The 18898-nt window shown below is 31.5% G+C and overlaps 2 protein-coding genes across 3 annotated transcripts; both read right to left on the bottom strand.

The window, feature by feature from the left end:
* Positions 1-2614: 2614 nt before the first annotated feature.
* On the bottom strand, positions 2615-6885 carry LOC148272334 (uncharacterized). 2 transcript variants are annotated; one of them, XM_088240173.1, is made up of 6 exons: positions 6278-6885; positions 5313-5453; positions 4668-4714; positions 4370-4418; positions 3313-3489; positions 2615-2773 (listed from the first exon to the last, which is right to left on the bottom strand). In XM_088240173.1, the coding sequence occupies exons 1-6, from the start codon at positions 6422-6424 to the stop codon at positions 2744-2746; spliced, it is 591 nt and encodes a 196-aa protein (XP_088096299.1). In that variant the 5' UTR covers positions 6425-6885; the 3' UTR covers positions 2615-2743. The 2 variants fall into 2 exon arrangements, with proteins under 2 accessions (XP_088096299.1, XP_088096300.1); XM_088240174.1 differs by having other exon boundaries at positions 5427-5453.
* Positions 6886-6996: 111 nt separating this feature from the next.
* Positions 6997-17788, bottom strand: LOC148272333 (reticulocalbin-2-like). Its single transcript, XM_088240171.1, has 6 exons — positions 17257-17788; positions 15085-15232; positions 12908-13058; positions 12421-12619; positions 10838-10961; positions 6997-9192 (listed from the first exon to the last, which is right to left on the bottom strand). The coding sequence occupies exons 1-6, from the start codon at positions 17444-17446 to the stop codon at positions 9024-9026; spliced, it is 981 nt and encodes a 326-aa protein (XP_088096297.1). The 5' UTR covers positions 17447-17788; the 3' UTR covers positions 6997-9023.
* Between the last annotated feature and the right edge of the window lie 1110 nt (positions 17789-18898).

The raw sequence follows: 18898 nt of genomic DNA, 5'->3' as shown, positions 1-18898 counted from the left end.
AAAATTTGAACCATATTTATAATCTTGACTTGGTTTACCTTTTCCGCTTTATGCCATTATAATTTTTTCTAAATGAATTATTTTACAGCACAAGTTCAAAACCGAATAATCTAATAAGTATCTTAAAACATTACCTATCTAGAAATATAATTCAACAATAATATTTTGAGTATGTCCAAATTTTTGTAGACAAGGACTGGATTAAATTCCCTAGGAAGCTGTTAATATAAAAATATTACAATAGAGATGAAGAACATTTTAGAAAAGGTAATATAAAAGTCTAGGCATCTACAAGGCTTATGACTTGTCATTGGCTGGTTTAAGTGACCACTTTACACACTGTGTAACACTCACCATTCTGCCCATATTTGAAAATCTATATTCCTTAAATTCTTCACAAATATCAATATAAAACAGGAATATAAATGTTTAAAATATGGGCAGAATGGTGAGTGTTACACAGCGTGTAAAGTGGCCACTTAAACCAGCCAATGACAGATCGCCTTGACTTCTGTATTACCTTCTCTAAAATATTATTCATCTCTGTTGTAATATGTCTATATTGAAAGCTCCCCAGGGAGTTGAACTGCAGCGGGTGATGGAGGTCAAAAGACTAGATATCGTCTTACTGCGAGAACAATACACGATTGCTGGTAAAACCACATCTCTTGGGTCCAATATCCAGATTGTGGAAACTGGGAGATGCCCTGGAGCAGCTATTGCAGTTGGAAATAGTTGCCTTCAGCCATTTGTTTTGCATCATCTTTCAAACGACTACCGGATGTATGATCTCTGAGATTGGGAAGAGAAGTGGTTTCGGTTTATTTAAAGTACGACCAGCCTTAAGGACCACATATTCCAGGACTGCAGATTGTTTTGTCATCGTGCTAGCAAGAAGACACCAGTGTCATAATCGGCGGGAATTTTAACGCGAGCTCACTAGTCTGGTATGACGCTGTGCATTATCGTACCCCAAGGCAAGATGCAGTTGAAGATTTTGTGCCGAGTTCGGGGTTAATTTTGCTTAACTCAGAGGGGCAGTTAAAAACTTTTTCGGGGCCCTGCAGGAAGAGTAATATTGACCTGACACTTGTTTTGGAGAGTCTCGTGCGTAGGGTATCGGGGTGGGAGGTACACAATCATGAGGTGTCAAGTGACCATTGCTTGATAACTTTCCAGATTGATGACTGCCAGCAAGAGGTTCCTTTGAAAAGCCTCTGGTCTTTCAGAATGGGCTCTGCATATTAGAATTAATTTGGCGACGTACTCCAGGAGGAAATGACAAACCTAGACGTAAGGATTGCTAGAAATAATTTTTCAAGAAATGATTACTTCAATTCTGATTATCTTTTATTATCTGATTGGGGACGCTGTCCTAGGTAGGATTGGGTTTTCATATTGCGTGTGGTTAACAAGGTATGTTGTTAGTTGTTAGGTTGTTTGATAGGTCGGTTGATAGATTAGTTGATATGTCTTGACTAGGATGCTAGATTTTGAATAGGTTGATGCTAGGTTTTCGTTTTGAATAGGAGGGTGGTGCAAGGAATAGAGTGTATTTATGAACAATGATTTTCTTTTTTTGGACTTAATAGGCTTGAATTATTTGGGCGGTGGAGGGGTGGTAACGGTTCTGGTTCTCCCAATCGGTCTTGTTTTTTCCGGTTTACTAACAAGTTAATGAACTAATCACCTTCAGAATTGGGAAAATTTAATTAAGGGTGACAGACAAATTGACGGTATATACTTAAACTATTTGGATAAAAGAAAAATACTTTTCATTGATCAGTAGGTACCTAGACTACCGAGGTACTTTTTTATGGTTTATTTCCAAAACACAAAATAATTAATTTTCTAATTTAGAATTATTTTTTCGTATTGTCAGTGCAATCATCATTGCACTGGCAATACCTGCTATGGAGTCATTAATTTTGTTGTTAAAATTATCTTGATAATATTTGAGAGAAAATATTCATTATTTGCATGTTTGTACATTCCAATTTTGCTATATTCAAGTTTGCGGCTTGATTGGCGATAATAATGTACTCGCGCACAACTGCGAGATAAGAGAAGATAAGGATATACTAGAATGAGTCAGCCACTTGCATGATATTAGCAGACAGCTAGACTCTAGCTTAAAGCGTAACGGGGTTAAATTATGAAGATAGCAATGCGCTCTGAATAAGCAGGTGAAAGCTAATACAGGTAGATAATGGAAGAAATCATACAAAAAAAATGACATTTTGGATTAATCGCGTGCGTAACAGATACAGGAAGCGGGCCTGGACAGCCTCTCACTGAAAGAATAATTTATATTATGTATTTTCTAGTTATAAAAACAAGTCCTTATAAATATATAAAGACATTTCGGTATTATTTTGTGTTTTAAGCATGACTGTGAATCACTATTATTCATAAACATATATTTGGACATTAATTATATCTTCAGTTGGTAAGTAAATAATATTAAAGATAAAAAAAATAATTTGGACTAAAACTAGTTAAATAAATTAATTAGGTGTAGCAATAATGAAAAAATTGTTCCACTAACAAAAAAAAGTTTTTTATTTAGAATATTTAAATAGTATTAAAAAAGCGAAATAATAAGTCATTAGGGAAAAAATGTTTATGAAAATAAATAAAATCATCGAATACAAAATAAAATTACAATCACAAATTATGTTTATAACAGTCTTGATAAAACATAACATTCATATAAAACTTTTGAAGAGACCATGGCGAAAAGTTAGAATGTTTTCAATAAATGTTTATTCACCTGTTGGAAAGAAGTTTTGGGAGACATTAAAAAACATAAAATTAATATACCTAGGTAGGTATTATTTTTATATTATTAATATCACAGACAATGAAAATAAAGGAAGCTTTACTCTTTACTTAGGCAGGTGTGAAGGTTTTCACGGTCACTGTTATCAATATGTTTCTTTTTTGGTTTTTAGACAGTTTATCCTGAAGATGGCTCCTGCAATGGTAACCGAAACGTCGGAAAAAATCCAACACACACGGTATCACCCAAAAAAGAAACATATTGTTTACATTTTACTCTTTGTTAAAAAGATAATCGTTCCGAAATTGAAACGAGTTGTGGTCCCGCGGCTAGAGTCTCGGACTTACGGATCAAAGCTCCATGGTTCGAATCCCACTCTTCACCAACTTGATTCCCATTTTCTAATAATGAGGTATTTACAACTCGTTTATAAAGGCCAAAAAAAATGAAAATGGCTGTAAAAATGCAAATATTTTTTTTTATAAAAAATACTATTCAAGCAAGGGAAAATAATTACAAGGGCAACGTACTTTAGAACTCTTTAATTGTTTTCTCATTTCTCTAATAATTTCATCTTTAAATTGCATTTGAAATTGAGCATTTTGAAATTTTTCTTGTAATAACATAACCTTTTTTTGTAAAGTGTTCATTTCTCTTTGTTTGTCATCAAGTTTTTTTTCTAACACACATTGAATACCACGTAGTTCCTAAAATAAAAAGTCTCAATTTGACCACTGTAAAATGAGTGTGCATAGAAAATAAACTACTTTGTTAACACCTGTTTTAATCCCAATACATTTTTTCGCACATTGCTATCCTATTCAACTGCAACATAGTTACGTATTAACGACTCCTCTAACATGTGCAGTCCGTTTGCATACTCTATCACATTCCAATACGATGCCCTTTTGACGTCCCTGTAGCTACCCCCGCTTGCCCCATGCCCCGCGAGACCCCTAAATTTGTCATCCCCACTGAATTTCGACCTTTATAATGCAGATTATTAGCTGTAGAACTCAGAGTAATCAAGGTCGTCCTCTAACCTCTCTGTTTACCTATCTTCTTGGTACTTTTTGGCAAAGACATCTACTCAGGGCTTTACTAGCGAACCAGCTTGCTTTCCTTATTTGGAACTCTTTGGTACTAGGCCTACGTCTTGGCTCTCATCCCGTACGATCATGTTATATTGTCAGCCCCTGCTTACCTTATTTGGTACAACCGGGTTCTTTGGCCAGACATATAATTTGACTGACCCAGATCGTAGTAATTGATCCCTGGTACCTATTCAGATAAGTAAGAATACGGTGCGAGACATCAGTTACTAGGAAGAAAGAGCTCGGGTGCCCGAAACACATGTTTTGGCCACCCGGAACCGTAAATCAAACCCGCGTCTTGAAACGATAACTCTGCTGCCTCTCAATCTGTAAAGTCAGTGCTTGTCAACCTGTGTAACCAACGATATTATATTTCTTTAATTTTCTAGTGATTGTACTGTATGTCATGTATGAACTGAATCAATAAATATAGTTGAAATATAACCAGACGTGTTACACATTATGATATTTCTAATAAAATAAATGTTATTACCTCAGAAAACTTTGATGGGAGAGAAGTGTTTTCAAAAGATATTTGTTGCCTGAAACATAAATAATTTTGGGTTTAACTTTAATTATATATATTAATTTCACACTTATTTAGTTCAAATTATTGATAAATTATTATTATGTTAGTATTTCAAATAAGAATAATTGTATTTGTTTTTGTGTTTGCATATAAAATCGTGTACCATGGGCAAAATATATGTAATGAATAATCACGGTTAACACAATATCACAATTATTAGAGACATTGTTATTAAAATATAAGTAAAACATATGAACATTACGTGGATTGCCTGTATTTTTCACCAATTGTTTGAGAGCATGTGATACACTGTAACAGCAAAAAACATATATTTATTAAAAAAGAAGTAATTAAAACGAGTTACGCATTTATGAATACTGATGAGATGTGCTTTTATATGTGAATCCGCAATGAGTGCTACGGGAAATGAAAAATATAAAAAATGATTTTCTTACATGCGGTAAAAATTAGAGCATTTAATTGCACGGCACTGTTTCTAGAAAATGTATGAAAAAATGAATAAAAACGGTTTAATAAAAATGAACTACTTTAAGATGTCACAAGTTCTTGTGAACTAACCAATCAATTATAGTGTTGTGATAGATTTCCGGTTTTCCGGCCATTTTTTTCAATGTTTAGTGTATTTTGACAGCTATGGGATTCTACTTTTAAATGTAAGCACAACTCACCGACGACAACTCATGATGTCACGGGAGGAATAATTTCCAAATTGAAAAACTTAAAATCATAATGATAATACGATATATGTATATTTCTTAATTGAATTAGTTTGAAAGTCTATTAACAAATAAATAAATAAAAAAAACCACTGAACTTCCTCATTATTGTCATTGATCATTCTTGTAATGAATTTATTGTTATTATAAATTGAGGCATATGTCAAAACCTTTGATTGGGTGGTGGTGTTCCTTGCTCCTAATTGAACATTCTTAGCTGAGGCAGTTTCAAGAGATTCAACAGTTTTTACTAAGAGTATATTTTGATCAAGCAGATCACGTACCCATTTCTTTAGAATAGATTCTATCAGCTACTAAAACAAAGGTCAAAAAGAATAATATATAGAATCAAATAACAGTGTAGAAGAACAATAATTATACCAATATTTATTTATATACTTAGTCACCATCATCGAGACATTTTTACTTTGAGTTAAAAACCTTTAAGATATTGATAATGGACTATACATATTATCGCATCTTCGGTGCAACAAAGGCACAATAGCTTATTTTTTGATTTTACAGGGGACTTTTTAAGTTTTTTTTTGCATTTATTGCCTTATTACTAGATTTCTATTTGCAGTAGGTTTTTAATCTTGATACAATTAATTGTTTTTGCTATAGTTTCAAGTTTAAAGCTTATTCTGTTTTTTTTTCAATACTAATAAAAGACGTAACAAAAAAAGTGTCTTGAATTGTGACTTTGTTGCACCGAAGGTGCGATATGCACTCTATGTACATGAAATAATTACGACAAAAAACTGAAATATATCCAGGGTCTACATTCAAGGCACAGGAAAAGAATGAGATAGCATGTTGTGATGCTGTCCAGCTGAGTTTAAATAAAAAAAATGGCTGGTTAATATTTACAAATATTAACATATTACAACAGAGATGAAGAACATTTAAGAGAAGGTAATATAGAATTCTAGGCATCTACAGGGCTTATGACCTGTCAATGGCTGGTTTAAGTGGCCACTTTACACACTGTGTAACTTATATTATGTAGAATGTTTGAGCATGTGTTTTACAAAAACCAGCCAACAGGTCATAAGCCCTGTAAATGAGAGACTTGCATATTACCTCCTCAAAAATGTTTTCCCTCTGTTGCAACAAATTTAGATCTAAATTATACCTGTTCATTTTTGGGATTGTCACACTCTGCCATTTTTAATTTTGTTTCATACATTCTGTTTACTTCATTTAATATATCGAGTGATTGATATTTTGGATACAGATTAAAAACTTTGATGCTTTGATTTCCGCAAGCATTTTGCGTCATTATTTTATACCTCGAGAGAATAATTTATTGTTGTATTACTTCAGGTGAATGTAAAAAATAGAAGCTTATCAATGATTTGTTAAAGGATGATGAAACACATAATATTATAACTTGTATAACATGCCATCCTGTCTTGACAACATTTGACAGTTGAGATGTAAATGAGAAAGTTTTAAAAAAAGAATATTTTTTTAACATTTGTAATGAGAGTCGTCATATCATCCAGAAGCACTCAATATTCACTTGTTGCTATACAATCTCTGCTCCATATTGTACATGATAATATAATGTAGCTTCTTAGTTACAAATGCACCGATCTAATCAAGTACATAATTATTTATGCAAATAGATTTACACCAGTACCATGAAAATTTTATAAAAAAAAAACAACACCTGTGCTATAGAATTAAGAACAGTCCAGAAGGAGTGTAGAATCATATTTGAATACATCGGACTGTGTCCAATAATCCCCCTACTTTCGCCGCGCGCATTTGTGAAGTCGCCGCGTAATGCTGCACGATGGGAAAAAAATAATCATAGCACAAATGTAAGGTAAAAAAAAAGGCAATCTGTTAATTTCTCTAAAATTTTATTGTGCACGCGGAAACATTAATTGACACAACAGAGTAGATAAGAAAAGGGTCATTTAATAAGAGTAATTGAATAAATCAACTTTGAACTTAAAATATAAAACAAATTTTATTTTACATAAAATGGATATTTTTATATCATGTTAAATAATATTTGATGTTTTAGAGATAATGTCAGTCAAATGTCCTCCACGGCGGTGTTTAATCCTAGGTCCGATTTTCATAAGATGAGCAAAGTAGGGTAAAAAAAATTACTACACTGACAACACTAAGGAAATGACCATTTTGTTTTCTTCGACAATCAGACAGATGGAAAAATAATTCAATTTTAAGTAATGCATTTGATACTTGGACATAAATTTGCTAATTACGCATGAAATGTGATCCCATCCTGTTTCTTTAAGATCCCAGCAGTATTTCTACACTTTAAAACGACACTAAATGGCATAGTTGAATTCAAATCAGGAGTTGCGTACTGAGCGATGTCTACAAAGAAACTAACAGGTCAAAACATAAAACTACTGTTTTAAGAGTAGATTAGTCGCCTTCTGTTTGATGCGCGTATGCGATTTCTGGACTATTCTTAATTCTATGACCTGTGCACATACACTTCAATTTAATAATGCACCCATAGAATTTGTAAGTTTTTTTGGAAGATCATCATATTTTTTATATATTATTCAATTTCGCATCAAGTATCTTTAGACAACTTTAATAAAAAAATTGATGTATTTTTATATTCAAAAACAAAAATACCGTCTACCTCAGAACTGGTATAAACTCTACCTAGAATAGACAGTGCCTAATATGTTTGCTTGTGTTTTAATTTTGCTTATTTTTTACCTTCTTCACTGTTTTGCAAACAGTATTTAGAAGATTTTTTTTTTACAGCAACATTATTACTTTTTTAAAATCTAAAAGTAAACAACCGAGAAAAATGTTAAGATAAAAAAACAGCGATTTATAGGATTTTTATTTAAAATAGGTACAGGTACATAAAATAAAATAAAGTTAAAACTAAATACTGATCTTTTTTGTAAAATTATAACATATAGTAAATATTTTGAAGTATTTTGTGCACTCATAACATGCAGTTTGTAACACATTATTGTAAAATTTTTAATATGGCACATATTGGTAGACATAAATATATCAGGAAGAAAGTAGTGTAAAAAAAGTATTGTAAAAAAAGTATTGTTAAAAACATATCAGAATTTAAAGAAATAATTTAAGAACCGTCATAATTTAAAACATTATGAACAACTATAAAATATCTAATGTATTTCATTAAAAAAATCACTTAAAAATGAAGAAGTCAAAGAAATATAAGGCAATGTAACCCATTGGAGACTATTGTTATTTATCTTAAATTTAAACAAGAATTGTTAAATAGACTCAAACACAATACACATATCATGATTAACTTTAACTCAAAGTTATGTAATTATTAATAAAATAAGACAATCATCATTTAATGTTCTGGTTGAATATGGATCAGTAAGTTGTGAAGAGTTGCATATGGGCAAGTTTTAACTTGGAAGTAACAGCATTTTAATGTATTATGTAACATTCTTAGGAACATAAATGAAAAGTGCATATTTTATACCGATATAAAAATGAGACTAGAAATAAATTCACTCAATGAGATTTCACAGGGAAAAACATAATGGAGATTTAGCTTTAAACCTAAGACACATACAGATGGAAGTAAAAATTATCTAAAAATGAATAGATGAAGACTGTGAATTGTTATTATTAACAGAATAAAGGAATATGTAGAGATTTTTAATATTTGAGTTTATTTAATTATTGCAGAACTCAAAATTCCTCTGGTATTCTTTAAATATAATAATTAAAATCATAACTGAACTAACTGAAAATTTTGAACAGTTTGAAAAATAACAGTAATGTTTTATATTTGTAATATTGTCTGAGATTGGATGAGAAAAGACAAGACTTGCCATGGCATTATTTTTGATTGTGAAAAAAATAAAAAAGTGTTGTGAAAATTAAAGCTCATCATCAAAATGTGACCCCAAAAGGTGATCTCCGTAATCAGTAGCTTCACTGCCCACAAATATGTCATGATGTTCAATAACTTCTTCAAATGACAATTTTGAATCTTGATCATCATCAGAAGAACTAAACAGATGTTCTACTTCATCATCAGCAATGTCGCTGCAAAGAAAAATGAAATAATGTAAAATATGAATATAATAAAAAAGAAATTCAAAAATTTAACATTTTATTATGTCTATTTTATAAAATAAAATATACATAATAAAATGTGAGTTTTACTAGCTTTATCTTAAAGCTAGATTTAAAGAAATGGAAATTGAGAAGTATAAAATAATCATAAATTTCAAATATCATCATTATCAGCCGGCTATTTACACCCAGTGGTGCATATGGCACTGCATTGGTGTACCAAATGCAGCGTGTCTCGGTCATCATATAGAGGCAAGGTGATCGGTTTAATGCTTCAGGTACCATATTTTACATCCACGCTGCAAGGAAACGAACCAGGATCTCAAGCATGGTAGGCGAATGCGCCAACCACTACACTAAATTTCCTTATACAAGAAATTTAACTGAGAGTAGCTATCAAGTCAAAAAAAATTGTCCTGGGTTCTGGATCTATTTCATATACTATATTCTTCATCCGCCCGGACACGAAAGAATAGTAAATATATATGTACAAACCATATTAACCAAACCAATAAGTTTTAAAAATTTGTTACTTTTTATTTGATTTATCTACTATTTATTTACAAACATAAGTTTATTGTACATTATTTGAGACATAAGTCCCAACTCCATGAGACTAAAAGTCCTATGTTGTGTATACTATATATATATATATAAATGTATATATATTATACTGGGGATATCAACAGTAATACATGTGAAATAATATAACGAACAAAACATACAGAGAACCAAACCTATGACCTATTCACAGAAATACGTGAAATATATATAAATCGGTTTTGAGTACATAACTTTAATTTTGCTGAATAAAAAATATAGAAGTTTTAATATGTAATAAAAATAAATTTTAATTGTCATTTCTAAAATAGAATGATTTATCTGGTAGTAGTAAAAAGCAAAAAATGATAGTTGATTAGGAAGATTAGAATAGGGAATATGATTTATTTATTAAAATGTGATAAAACCAATGTAGAGTGACAGTTTTTGGTAACTTGAGTACATAGTGGAATTATAATGGACTCAGTATTGATGTGGACATTTTTAACTGTTGCATTTATACAGAAAATTTCTTCATGGGGTCGATTATTTGGGAAGTTGCTGAATGTGCATCTTGAGTGGTTTATGCTATGTATATGTGCCACATGTAATGTATATGTTTGTGTATGTTTTATATGTGCGTTCATGTGTGTGTGCGTGAATGGCTCGAAGTGTGCATTTGGTATTTTTATTTATTCTAATTTATTACCAACGATAACCTCCATAGAAAACGCAAATGTTAGCAATTATTGTTTTCTCACTTGAATTTCTTATTTATTTAATTTTTTTAGTCACATTCAATGTTTAAATCTTTTGCATAATTTATGAAAACTTAATTGGTCTTTTTTATATTAAAAAATTGTTGTTTTTAATACTTATTATGTATGACTGTATGTTTTCTGAATAAAATAAAATAAATAGTGGTAAAAGTTTGAAAACTTAAACAGTATGTATAGTGGCCACTTAAACCAGCCAATGACCGGTCATTAGCCTTGTAAATGCCTAGACTTCCACATTCCCTCCTCAAATATGTTTTCCCTCTCTGTTGCAACAAATTTAGGGTTAAAAAACTTACTTGTTATTAGGTATCATCCATCCTTGTATTTCTTTACCGCTCAAGAAACCATCTTGATCTAAATCATATTCATGATCAAACTTATCCTTTTCCACAGCAATCCATTCTTTGTCATGATCATATCCTGAAAAATATTATTATTGGATTGTTACTTTATTATTTGGCTTCAATTTACAGGAAAGTTATGTATTATCTGTCTCTTTTTCATTTAGTCAAGGTTATTTGGGAATGCAAACAAAGATTATGTATTTCTCTAAATGACAATAATGGCCATAAGTCAAAAATCACATTTTGTGTCGCCATCGTCATTAATTTGACACTTGACTAAATGGAACACAACCACTAAATCCAGAATCACAGAGAATTAAAGGCAGGGATTGAGGTATATCAAATTACTGTCACTTATTTTGGGCATCAAATTATCGTATGAAAGCGGTAATTATCATACATTTCCATTGCTGGTTATGCGACAATCGTTGGCGAGTGCACTTTATGAAATGATGGGAACGTGGACAAGTCCACTTCTCACCACATAAGAGGCTAATTTAAAATCTATATATTTTTTTAAAATTGAAAGTTAATCAATAAGAATGGGTCAGATGGGGAACGGTGTAACAAAAAAGGTTTATTTAATTTTAGAAAAGTCTATATTTATTTAACTGGTTAGGTCCCACAAGCACGTTAATATGCTCTCCGTTTCCGTGCTTGGAGGGCAGGCCATTCAAAAATAGTAAGTAAAGATGCGTGCCTTTGTATGCGCTTTATGCAGCGAGGTCAAGTATTCCTAACGATTTTAGATTTCATACACTCGGAGACATCTGTAAGAACCTTGATGAAACACTAGGACACGAGGAATTATTGAAATTTTCGACACGACAGCGGTTCAAATGAGTTTCTTAAAGTTGTCTAAAATTTTGCGGCCTTCTGAGAACTACCATGGCAATACCTAGTGGCACAGAAAAGGTTAATAAACACTTTTCTTACAGTTAATAAATAGTTGATCCTTCGGATCGACTTAATTAAAAAGAAACAATAGAAAACATGCTTGTGAATTATAATATAAGTGATTTTATGAAGTCACTTACTCGTTGCACTTACACTTGTTACCTACTTGTTATAATTACATTTATAATTTCAATCCAGGTGAGGCGCCAGGTGAAGATCACTTCACTTCAGACGTTTGTTTAAAAATTTTCAATGTTGACAAATCTAGTCACTGGTATTATCAACACTTGTCTCAGAATATGTCATTTTCCAACTCCATGGAAAAAAGCCAGGTTCATCGTCATTCCGAAACTAGGCAAAGATTATGTGTAATAACTCATTAAACTGTAATAACTCACTGTACTCAACATATTATTACAACTCCAATAAAAAAAATAATTTAAAAAAAACTTGTTACACTGTACCCTAGATCTGGGAGGTATTAAAATAAACGCTTTAAATTTCAAAAAGTTAGATAAAACCTCTGGTTAAAAATGTCTCCAAAAACTTTTTTTTAAAGCAAAAAATATTTGTTTAATTCTAACTTATATAATATTTACTTTTCTCAATTTAGTTTAAATACATTCGATAAATACAACCTTTGTCACCGAGGAATTCTTTAAAACTGATTCTTCCATCATTATTTGAATCCTTTTCTTTTAAAGTTTGTTCAATTATTAATGAGTGCATCTTGGGATGTTCTTCTGGATTGAAAAACACAACAAATTCTTGAAAATCCAACACTCCATCATTATTTTCATCAGCTGCATCAAACATAATTTTGTCCTCAGATATCATCTGAAAAATTAATGATAATAGAAAAATTTATTATTAGGAATATAAGACTTCGAAAGTAGAATTGTACAAAAGGAGAAACAAGTAGCAAAGCTTATAGTGTTACAGTTATTATCATTTTCTTATCAGGAAACTAATGGTGCATAGGGACTATGTTTTACTTAGCGCAAAACACTTCTTTAATAAATATTTAATCTCAATCTTATTGAGAATCAAACCCAAGACCTCATGCATGTAGCCAAAAGTGCTAAGCACTACAGAACGGGACGGATAGATAAAAACAACTCTTACAGATTCTTCACTGTCGTTTTCGTCTTCAGGAATTCTGTATTCAGATTCTAATCCGTATGTCTCCGATATATATTCTTTCCATGTTACAAATCCATTTTGATCAACATCCACATCATCAAACTTTTCTTTTGCTTCTTCTTCTGACAATTTCCTGTGAAAGCAAAATAAATATAATTAAATTAAGGGCTACTTGATTTAAATAAGGGCAGTTTATTTAAAAACCGGATTCTAATTGAAACCATTAATTTAGTATTATTTTGAGTAATTTTTAGCATTGTTGTTGAGATTGGCAGCCTCCGTGGTGTAATGGTTAAGATACTTGACTCACGCACGGAAGGTTCCCGGTTAGATTCCTGGTAAAAACACAAAAAAGTTATATTTCTCAAGGGTGTTCTGTGCTGTAATTCATCACTTTAATTGGAGTGATAATTTTTTTTTTTTAATAATTTCAATTATGAAGTTTAATTTGCCATTAAATTTAATCCCACCAGTAATTTTTTTGCAAAATTTTGAGGCAGGAGCATTGCATTTCATAAATAATGTGTATTTTTTAAATAACACGTACATATTTTTGAGTGGATAGCGGTTTATTGTGCTTAAAATATTTTAGTGGTTTAGATCAAAATAGTTTGTTATTGTTTAAACATCACTTTTTATTTTTGTTTTCCTAAGTGTTAGTGATTTCTCTTTTACACTAAATACTATAGTAAATCATTAGAATTTTCAAGATTATCTTTGGAAATTAAATCCATAGATTTTTATTCTAATATATCCTTTCTTTTTTTTCCGTCTTTCTAAAACTAAATTGTCACCACCTGAAACCAGTTTAAAGCTACAAATTAACTGTGTTAATTCGTGTCAGCTTTTGAAACCAGTAGATAACATAAAATACCTGGGTATTATCATTGACAAAAAATTGCAATGGGAGACACAAGTTCAGCCACTGGTATTTAGATTAAGAAAACTGACAACACGCAAAAATAATTCTTGTTATTCTTCCGATCCCTTGACATACCCATCAGCCATTATTCCAATTATTCAAGGTACTCGATAACAGACAAATTTATATGGAAGAATCATTGACAAATTTATGGTCGGGCTGCTACGGAAAGAGGCCCCAACAGAATGCCAACGAGTATTCAACGTCGCAATGTTTTATGTACTTTTTGTTATTTTTGTTATTCTTTTATTTTTTAAAGGAATAACCTGCCAAGCTTCTATTTCAGAGGCTTGTTAGCAGGTAGGAAAGAGAGAATATGGAAGGAAGGTATGAAAAATACACCACAACACCCAGACCAATTGAGAATAAAATCTTTCTTGGATTTCTTTCTTGCAACTGGCGGAAATCAAGCCGGCGACGCCAGTTTCACAGTTAGCTGTATAACCAACTGCACCACAGCGCCTGTCTGTTTTCTAAATTTTGTTATTCTTCACATTGTTATTATATAATATTATGTTCAGTGTCATAGCTATGGTCATGAGCGCCACTGGCAAGATTTGAATTATGTGCCCCAAAGACTTATTTTAGGAAGAGAAGAAGGCTGTGGGTCTGCAAAGCGCGTCCCCTTGAGGGTTGCGCCCCTGGCAGCCATCTGCCTGGCCAGTCCCTAGCTACGATGCTGAATATGTTTGTATTTGACAACATATTTTTATCTATGATTGCGCAGTATGGTCGATAATACTGAGATTGTGATGAGCATTGGTGTGTACGTTCCTGATAATTATCTAAGACAATGTCAGCATAGATTGTTTCATATTCCAATAAACAGGACCAACCTGCCGATGGTTATGCATATTGGAAGGGCTACCGCTATGCTGAACACCATCGCTCTGGATGTTGATCTGTTTCAAGTATCTGAATGGGTTTTCAAGAGCAGGATTCTCCTACTACTTTGACATGAGTCTCTTTTACATATTTTTTCCTTTTATAATATGTACGCATTAAATTAAAGTTTATCATGCATATGTTATTTTTAAATAAATACATTGAATTGAATTATTTCTTATAATTTCATTTTTTCCGTGATAAATATTATGACTCAACATGGACACAGCCTAAAGAGCCACAATAAGTTCATGAATATATTTTGTAAAATTTAACATAATTTGATATGAATAAACAAATAAAAAATAGTAAAAGCATTCATAGCATTTCTAAAAATAAATAAAAAAATTACATGAATGATCGAAGAATCCATGATCTCAATTCATCTCTGCTTATAAATTTGTCTCCATTAGTATCCATTTTCAAAAGTAAGATACCTAATCTTCTCTTTGACTCTTCAACAGGTAGCTTATCATATTCTTCAGCATCTTTGACACTTCCTGGAATAACATATTTCGATTAAGGAATATGACATAATGTGTTTAAGACTGAACTGGTTATTGCCAATATAAGACTTCCAGTACAACATTAGGAGTTTAACTAAGTTTCACTTTAAGTTTGAAAACCTATCAAAATGGATAAAAATGTTTTATTTCAGTTAATTATATTAATGACCAAAATAACTTTTAATAAGACATTATTTACTGCCTTAGAACGGGGAAGCTATCCCTAGTTAGTTTAGTTATGACCAGCAGAAACAAAAAATATGTATGTATACTTTTACTACACAATTAACCTATTGTATAAATAATTAAATGCTGTAAAAAATATGTAAATACAGTCGAACTCGGTTATAGCGATCACGGAAATAGCGAGACCTCGGATGTAACGAGGAGACATTAGTTGACATTTTAGAACATGTTTTTTTCCATACAATTATTCATTGTTATAACGAGCTACTTCTCGGACATACCGAACAAAAATATTGTCAAAAATTATACAAAAAATTCTTTAATTGTTAAAAACATCATTCTCGAAATAAGAACATAAGTAATAAAATCCTAATGGTCGGCTAACGTAAAGGATAAATACCGCAGGGCGTTGGGATTGGATTATATTTATGATAGCTATGTAAGTGTTTAGGTACCTAATTGGATTTTTGGCCAACAATATTGAAAAATGAATACATATGGTTTTTGAAAAATCCATGCTTTGTGAACTTAGTAAGTGCCGGTTGGGCACATTGTTACAATTTACAGCTGCTTTTGTAGTTAATGAATGACATGCTTGTTTCGGGGGTTTTTACGGGTTTTTTTTAGATTTTTTAATGTTCTATGCTTATTTCAATACACAATAAACATTACAAGTGGGTGACGTCAAATGAGTTCTAGACCAGATCAGTTAAAACCTAACCCCTGAATTATAAACATGTTTACTAATGAGAGGAATTGTCTCTCAATTCGTGAAAAAGTGGCAATTATTTGTGAAAAAGTGGCAATTTTTCGTAAATTCGAATGTGGTGCGAAAAATGTTGAAGTGTGTACAAAGTTTTCTCTATTTTCATCCACAGTGTCAAAATTGTGGAAAAAAAAGGATGTTTATTTGTCTGCATTCGAAAAGAATATCACCGACACAAAAAATTTTAGAAAGTGCGATCGTACTAATGTCGCGGAAGCGTTTCTCCAATGGTTTTGTATCCAAAGAAACGCAGAATTTTTCATCGATGGACCAATATTGAAGGCGCAAGCGGAAAAGTTCGCAAAACAATTTGGAAACGATGATTTCAAATGTAATAATGTCTTCATGTGATAGGTATGTTTGTAAGCATTTATTATAATTTTCCCTATCATTTTTTTTTAATTTTCTGTATGAATTATATGAACACATATGTATTTACTTGTTTACTTAGTGACAATGTGCAATAGCGATTGTATAAAAAAACCTTTCTCTGGTATAACGAGTAACGCTTATAACGAGCAAATTCAATCGGTCCCATCTTCCTCGTAATAACCAAATTTGACTGTATGTAATAATCAATCAAACCTCATAAACACATATTTGAAAAATAATCCATTTAAATATATTGAGCCATCATGCAAAAATAAGAATCAACCGATGTTTGATACCTAATGATTAATGATTTATTTAAGTTGTAGCAGTTGTTGTGTTGCTCTTGTACTGAAAGGATTGAGTTTCTTCCAAAATCTTAAATGTGTTGCGTAAGTATGAATAGTTTAAATCATACTAAATTCAACATGTTTTCTGGAATTATGCGCAGGAAAACAAAAAGAGTAGACAGGTACATAACAATATACTTCCTATTGACTTCAACACGGTAAAATCGAATAACAACAAACACATTATACACTGCACCACCATCTTGAAATGGCCACTGTAACGAATTCCCAGACAAATCAAAGAGCCGAAAACAGAGAGACCGTGACCGTTAGTTTTACCAGGTAAAACAAAATGTGAAGCATTTTCAAATATTATAAACATTCAACAAGTGAAGAATTCAAATTACCTATGATGGCTTCATGATCGAATTCAGAATAATGTTCTCCATCTTTCATGTGATTATCGTCTCTCGCCCTGTAACTTCCATCTTCTACTCGTTCCTGATGAATAGAGTGACTGTGAACCGCAGCCGGACTACATTGGCACCAAAATATTTGGGGCAGTAATATCAAAAACATGAATCTAATAAAAGTCATATTTGTGATTTTGATAGTCCACGTCCACGGTAGTAAATTCAATTGTTAAATAAATCGACTACTTTGAATAGGATAATTCGATGATATAGCCAATACAGAATATATTGTTTTAAGTTTTCACGATGTCAGGATTTAAGATACAGATAGTTTGATACTATTCTTGAGTAGATGTTTACGATGTGTAGTCATGATATTGCATAATATAAAAGGATTAAGGACATCACATTCATATTATAATTGCGTATACCTACAAATAAACAGAGGGAGACGAAATCGGAAATACTCGTTTATAAAAAGATTATTATTATTGGCATTCGTATCCATAGAAAGCAGAAATCTGACAGTTTGTAAATCATAGATATTAAAATAGACAATATAAATGGCTTCAAATATATGTCTAGATTCTAGATGGCTATTATCAATACCCCCTCAATAAAGGCCTAAATATTGACAGCGCTCCAAGTGACAGAATTAGCCAAGGCCATGGTATGAATCTTCTTCTTAGTTTTTTATTGGCTTTTTCACCTCCCAAGTGATGAATCAAACTAACATAATAAATTAAGAATAAACGAATAAGAAGGAATTTATTTGTATTCCATATCGTACGTTTAGAAAGTCTATTTGATAATTTCCCTGGATTTACGATTGGTAACTAATAATACTTTTTGTGTTTATGAAAAAAAAATTGTAAGTTCCCTTAAATGGATGTGTTAATGCCCTAACAATTAATTTGTAATTTTTTACAAAAAGCTTTTGTCTCGTGTATATTGTATGTAAATAGATGAGATAAAAGTGTCTTCTACGGCCACAAAAGCGATTCACAATAACACCGCAGAAAAAACATGAAATATAATAAGAAAATTATTCATCAAATCAATAAACTGTTTCCCATATCTATCCCATAGCATTATCAGTATTTGATTTTTCATCCACTTTCTCAACCTTATTTTTAAAAATGTATTTAACTCCATGGGCAGACAAATTTACTATGAATGTTAGAATATAAAACTGAAGGAATTCAAGAAAACAGCAAAACAAAAGTAAAATTTTATCACAACGTCACATTTTCGTATTACACACTTTATTTTAGAGAGATATTGGGAGGGTCTTGTAGGATAAGCTGGTACAGTGCGAGTTTAAATAGCGCAACTTGGTTATGTTTAGACCCTGTCCACGTAATCTCTAAGTGTGAAAGCGCCAAAGTTAATGCTCTCATTCTTGAATAATACAGCCTAACGTGTGGATATTTACAGAATCTAAGTCAATCATATCCCAAATTCAGTTTACTGAAACTTGAGAGATAGGTGGACTGTATTAATTACATGCAAAATCTAAAACTTCCTAGAATATCTGTTCGAGAAACCTTTTATTTTAAACAATAAACAGTCATCATATTTTGCATTAACAATTTGAAAGATAACACTGCCATTTTAATTATTTATCATGAAGGAT

This window comes from Micrasema longulum, unplaced genomic scaffold (assembly GCF_059751315.1).
Source record: "Micrasema longulum isolate JH-2025_06_02 unplaced genomic scaffold, ASM5975131v1 h1tg002372l, whole genome shotgun sequence".
NCBI lineage: Eukaryota > Metazoa > Arthropoda > Insecta > Trichoptera > Brachycentridae > Micrasema > Micrasema longulum.
Note: the sequence above shows the minus strand (reverse complement) of the source record. Positions and strands in the feature narration are given on the sequence as shown.

Bases quoted from the DNA above. Each gene is read 5' to 3' on its own strand.
- LOC148272334 (XM_088240173.1), bottom strand. From the start codon at position 6,424: ATGACGCAAAATGCTTGCGGAAATCAAAGCATCAAAGTTTTTAATCTG. The intron at 5,454-6,277 runs GTATAATTTAGA...TTGTTTTAGTAG, and splicing joins ACAATCCCAAAAATGAACAG to CTGATAGAATCTATTCTAAA. The intron at 3,490-4,369 runs GTAATAACATTT...TTTTTATTTTAG, and splicing joins TCCCATCAAAGTTTTCTGAG to GAACTACGTGGTATTCAATG.
- LOC148272333 (XM_088240171.1), bottom strand. From the start codon at position 17,446: ATGACTTTTATTAGATTCATGTTTTTGATATTACTGCCCCAAATATTT. The intron at 12,620-12,907 runs GTAAGAGTTGTT...TTAATTTTTCAG, and splicing joins AAAACGACAGTGAAGAATCT to ATGATATCTGAGGACAAAAT. The intron at 10,962-12,420 runs GTTGTATTTATC...AATATTTTTCAG, and splicing joins AGAATTCCTCGGTGACAAAG to GATATGATCATGACAAAGAA.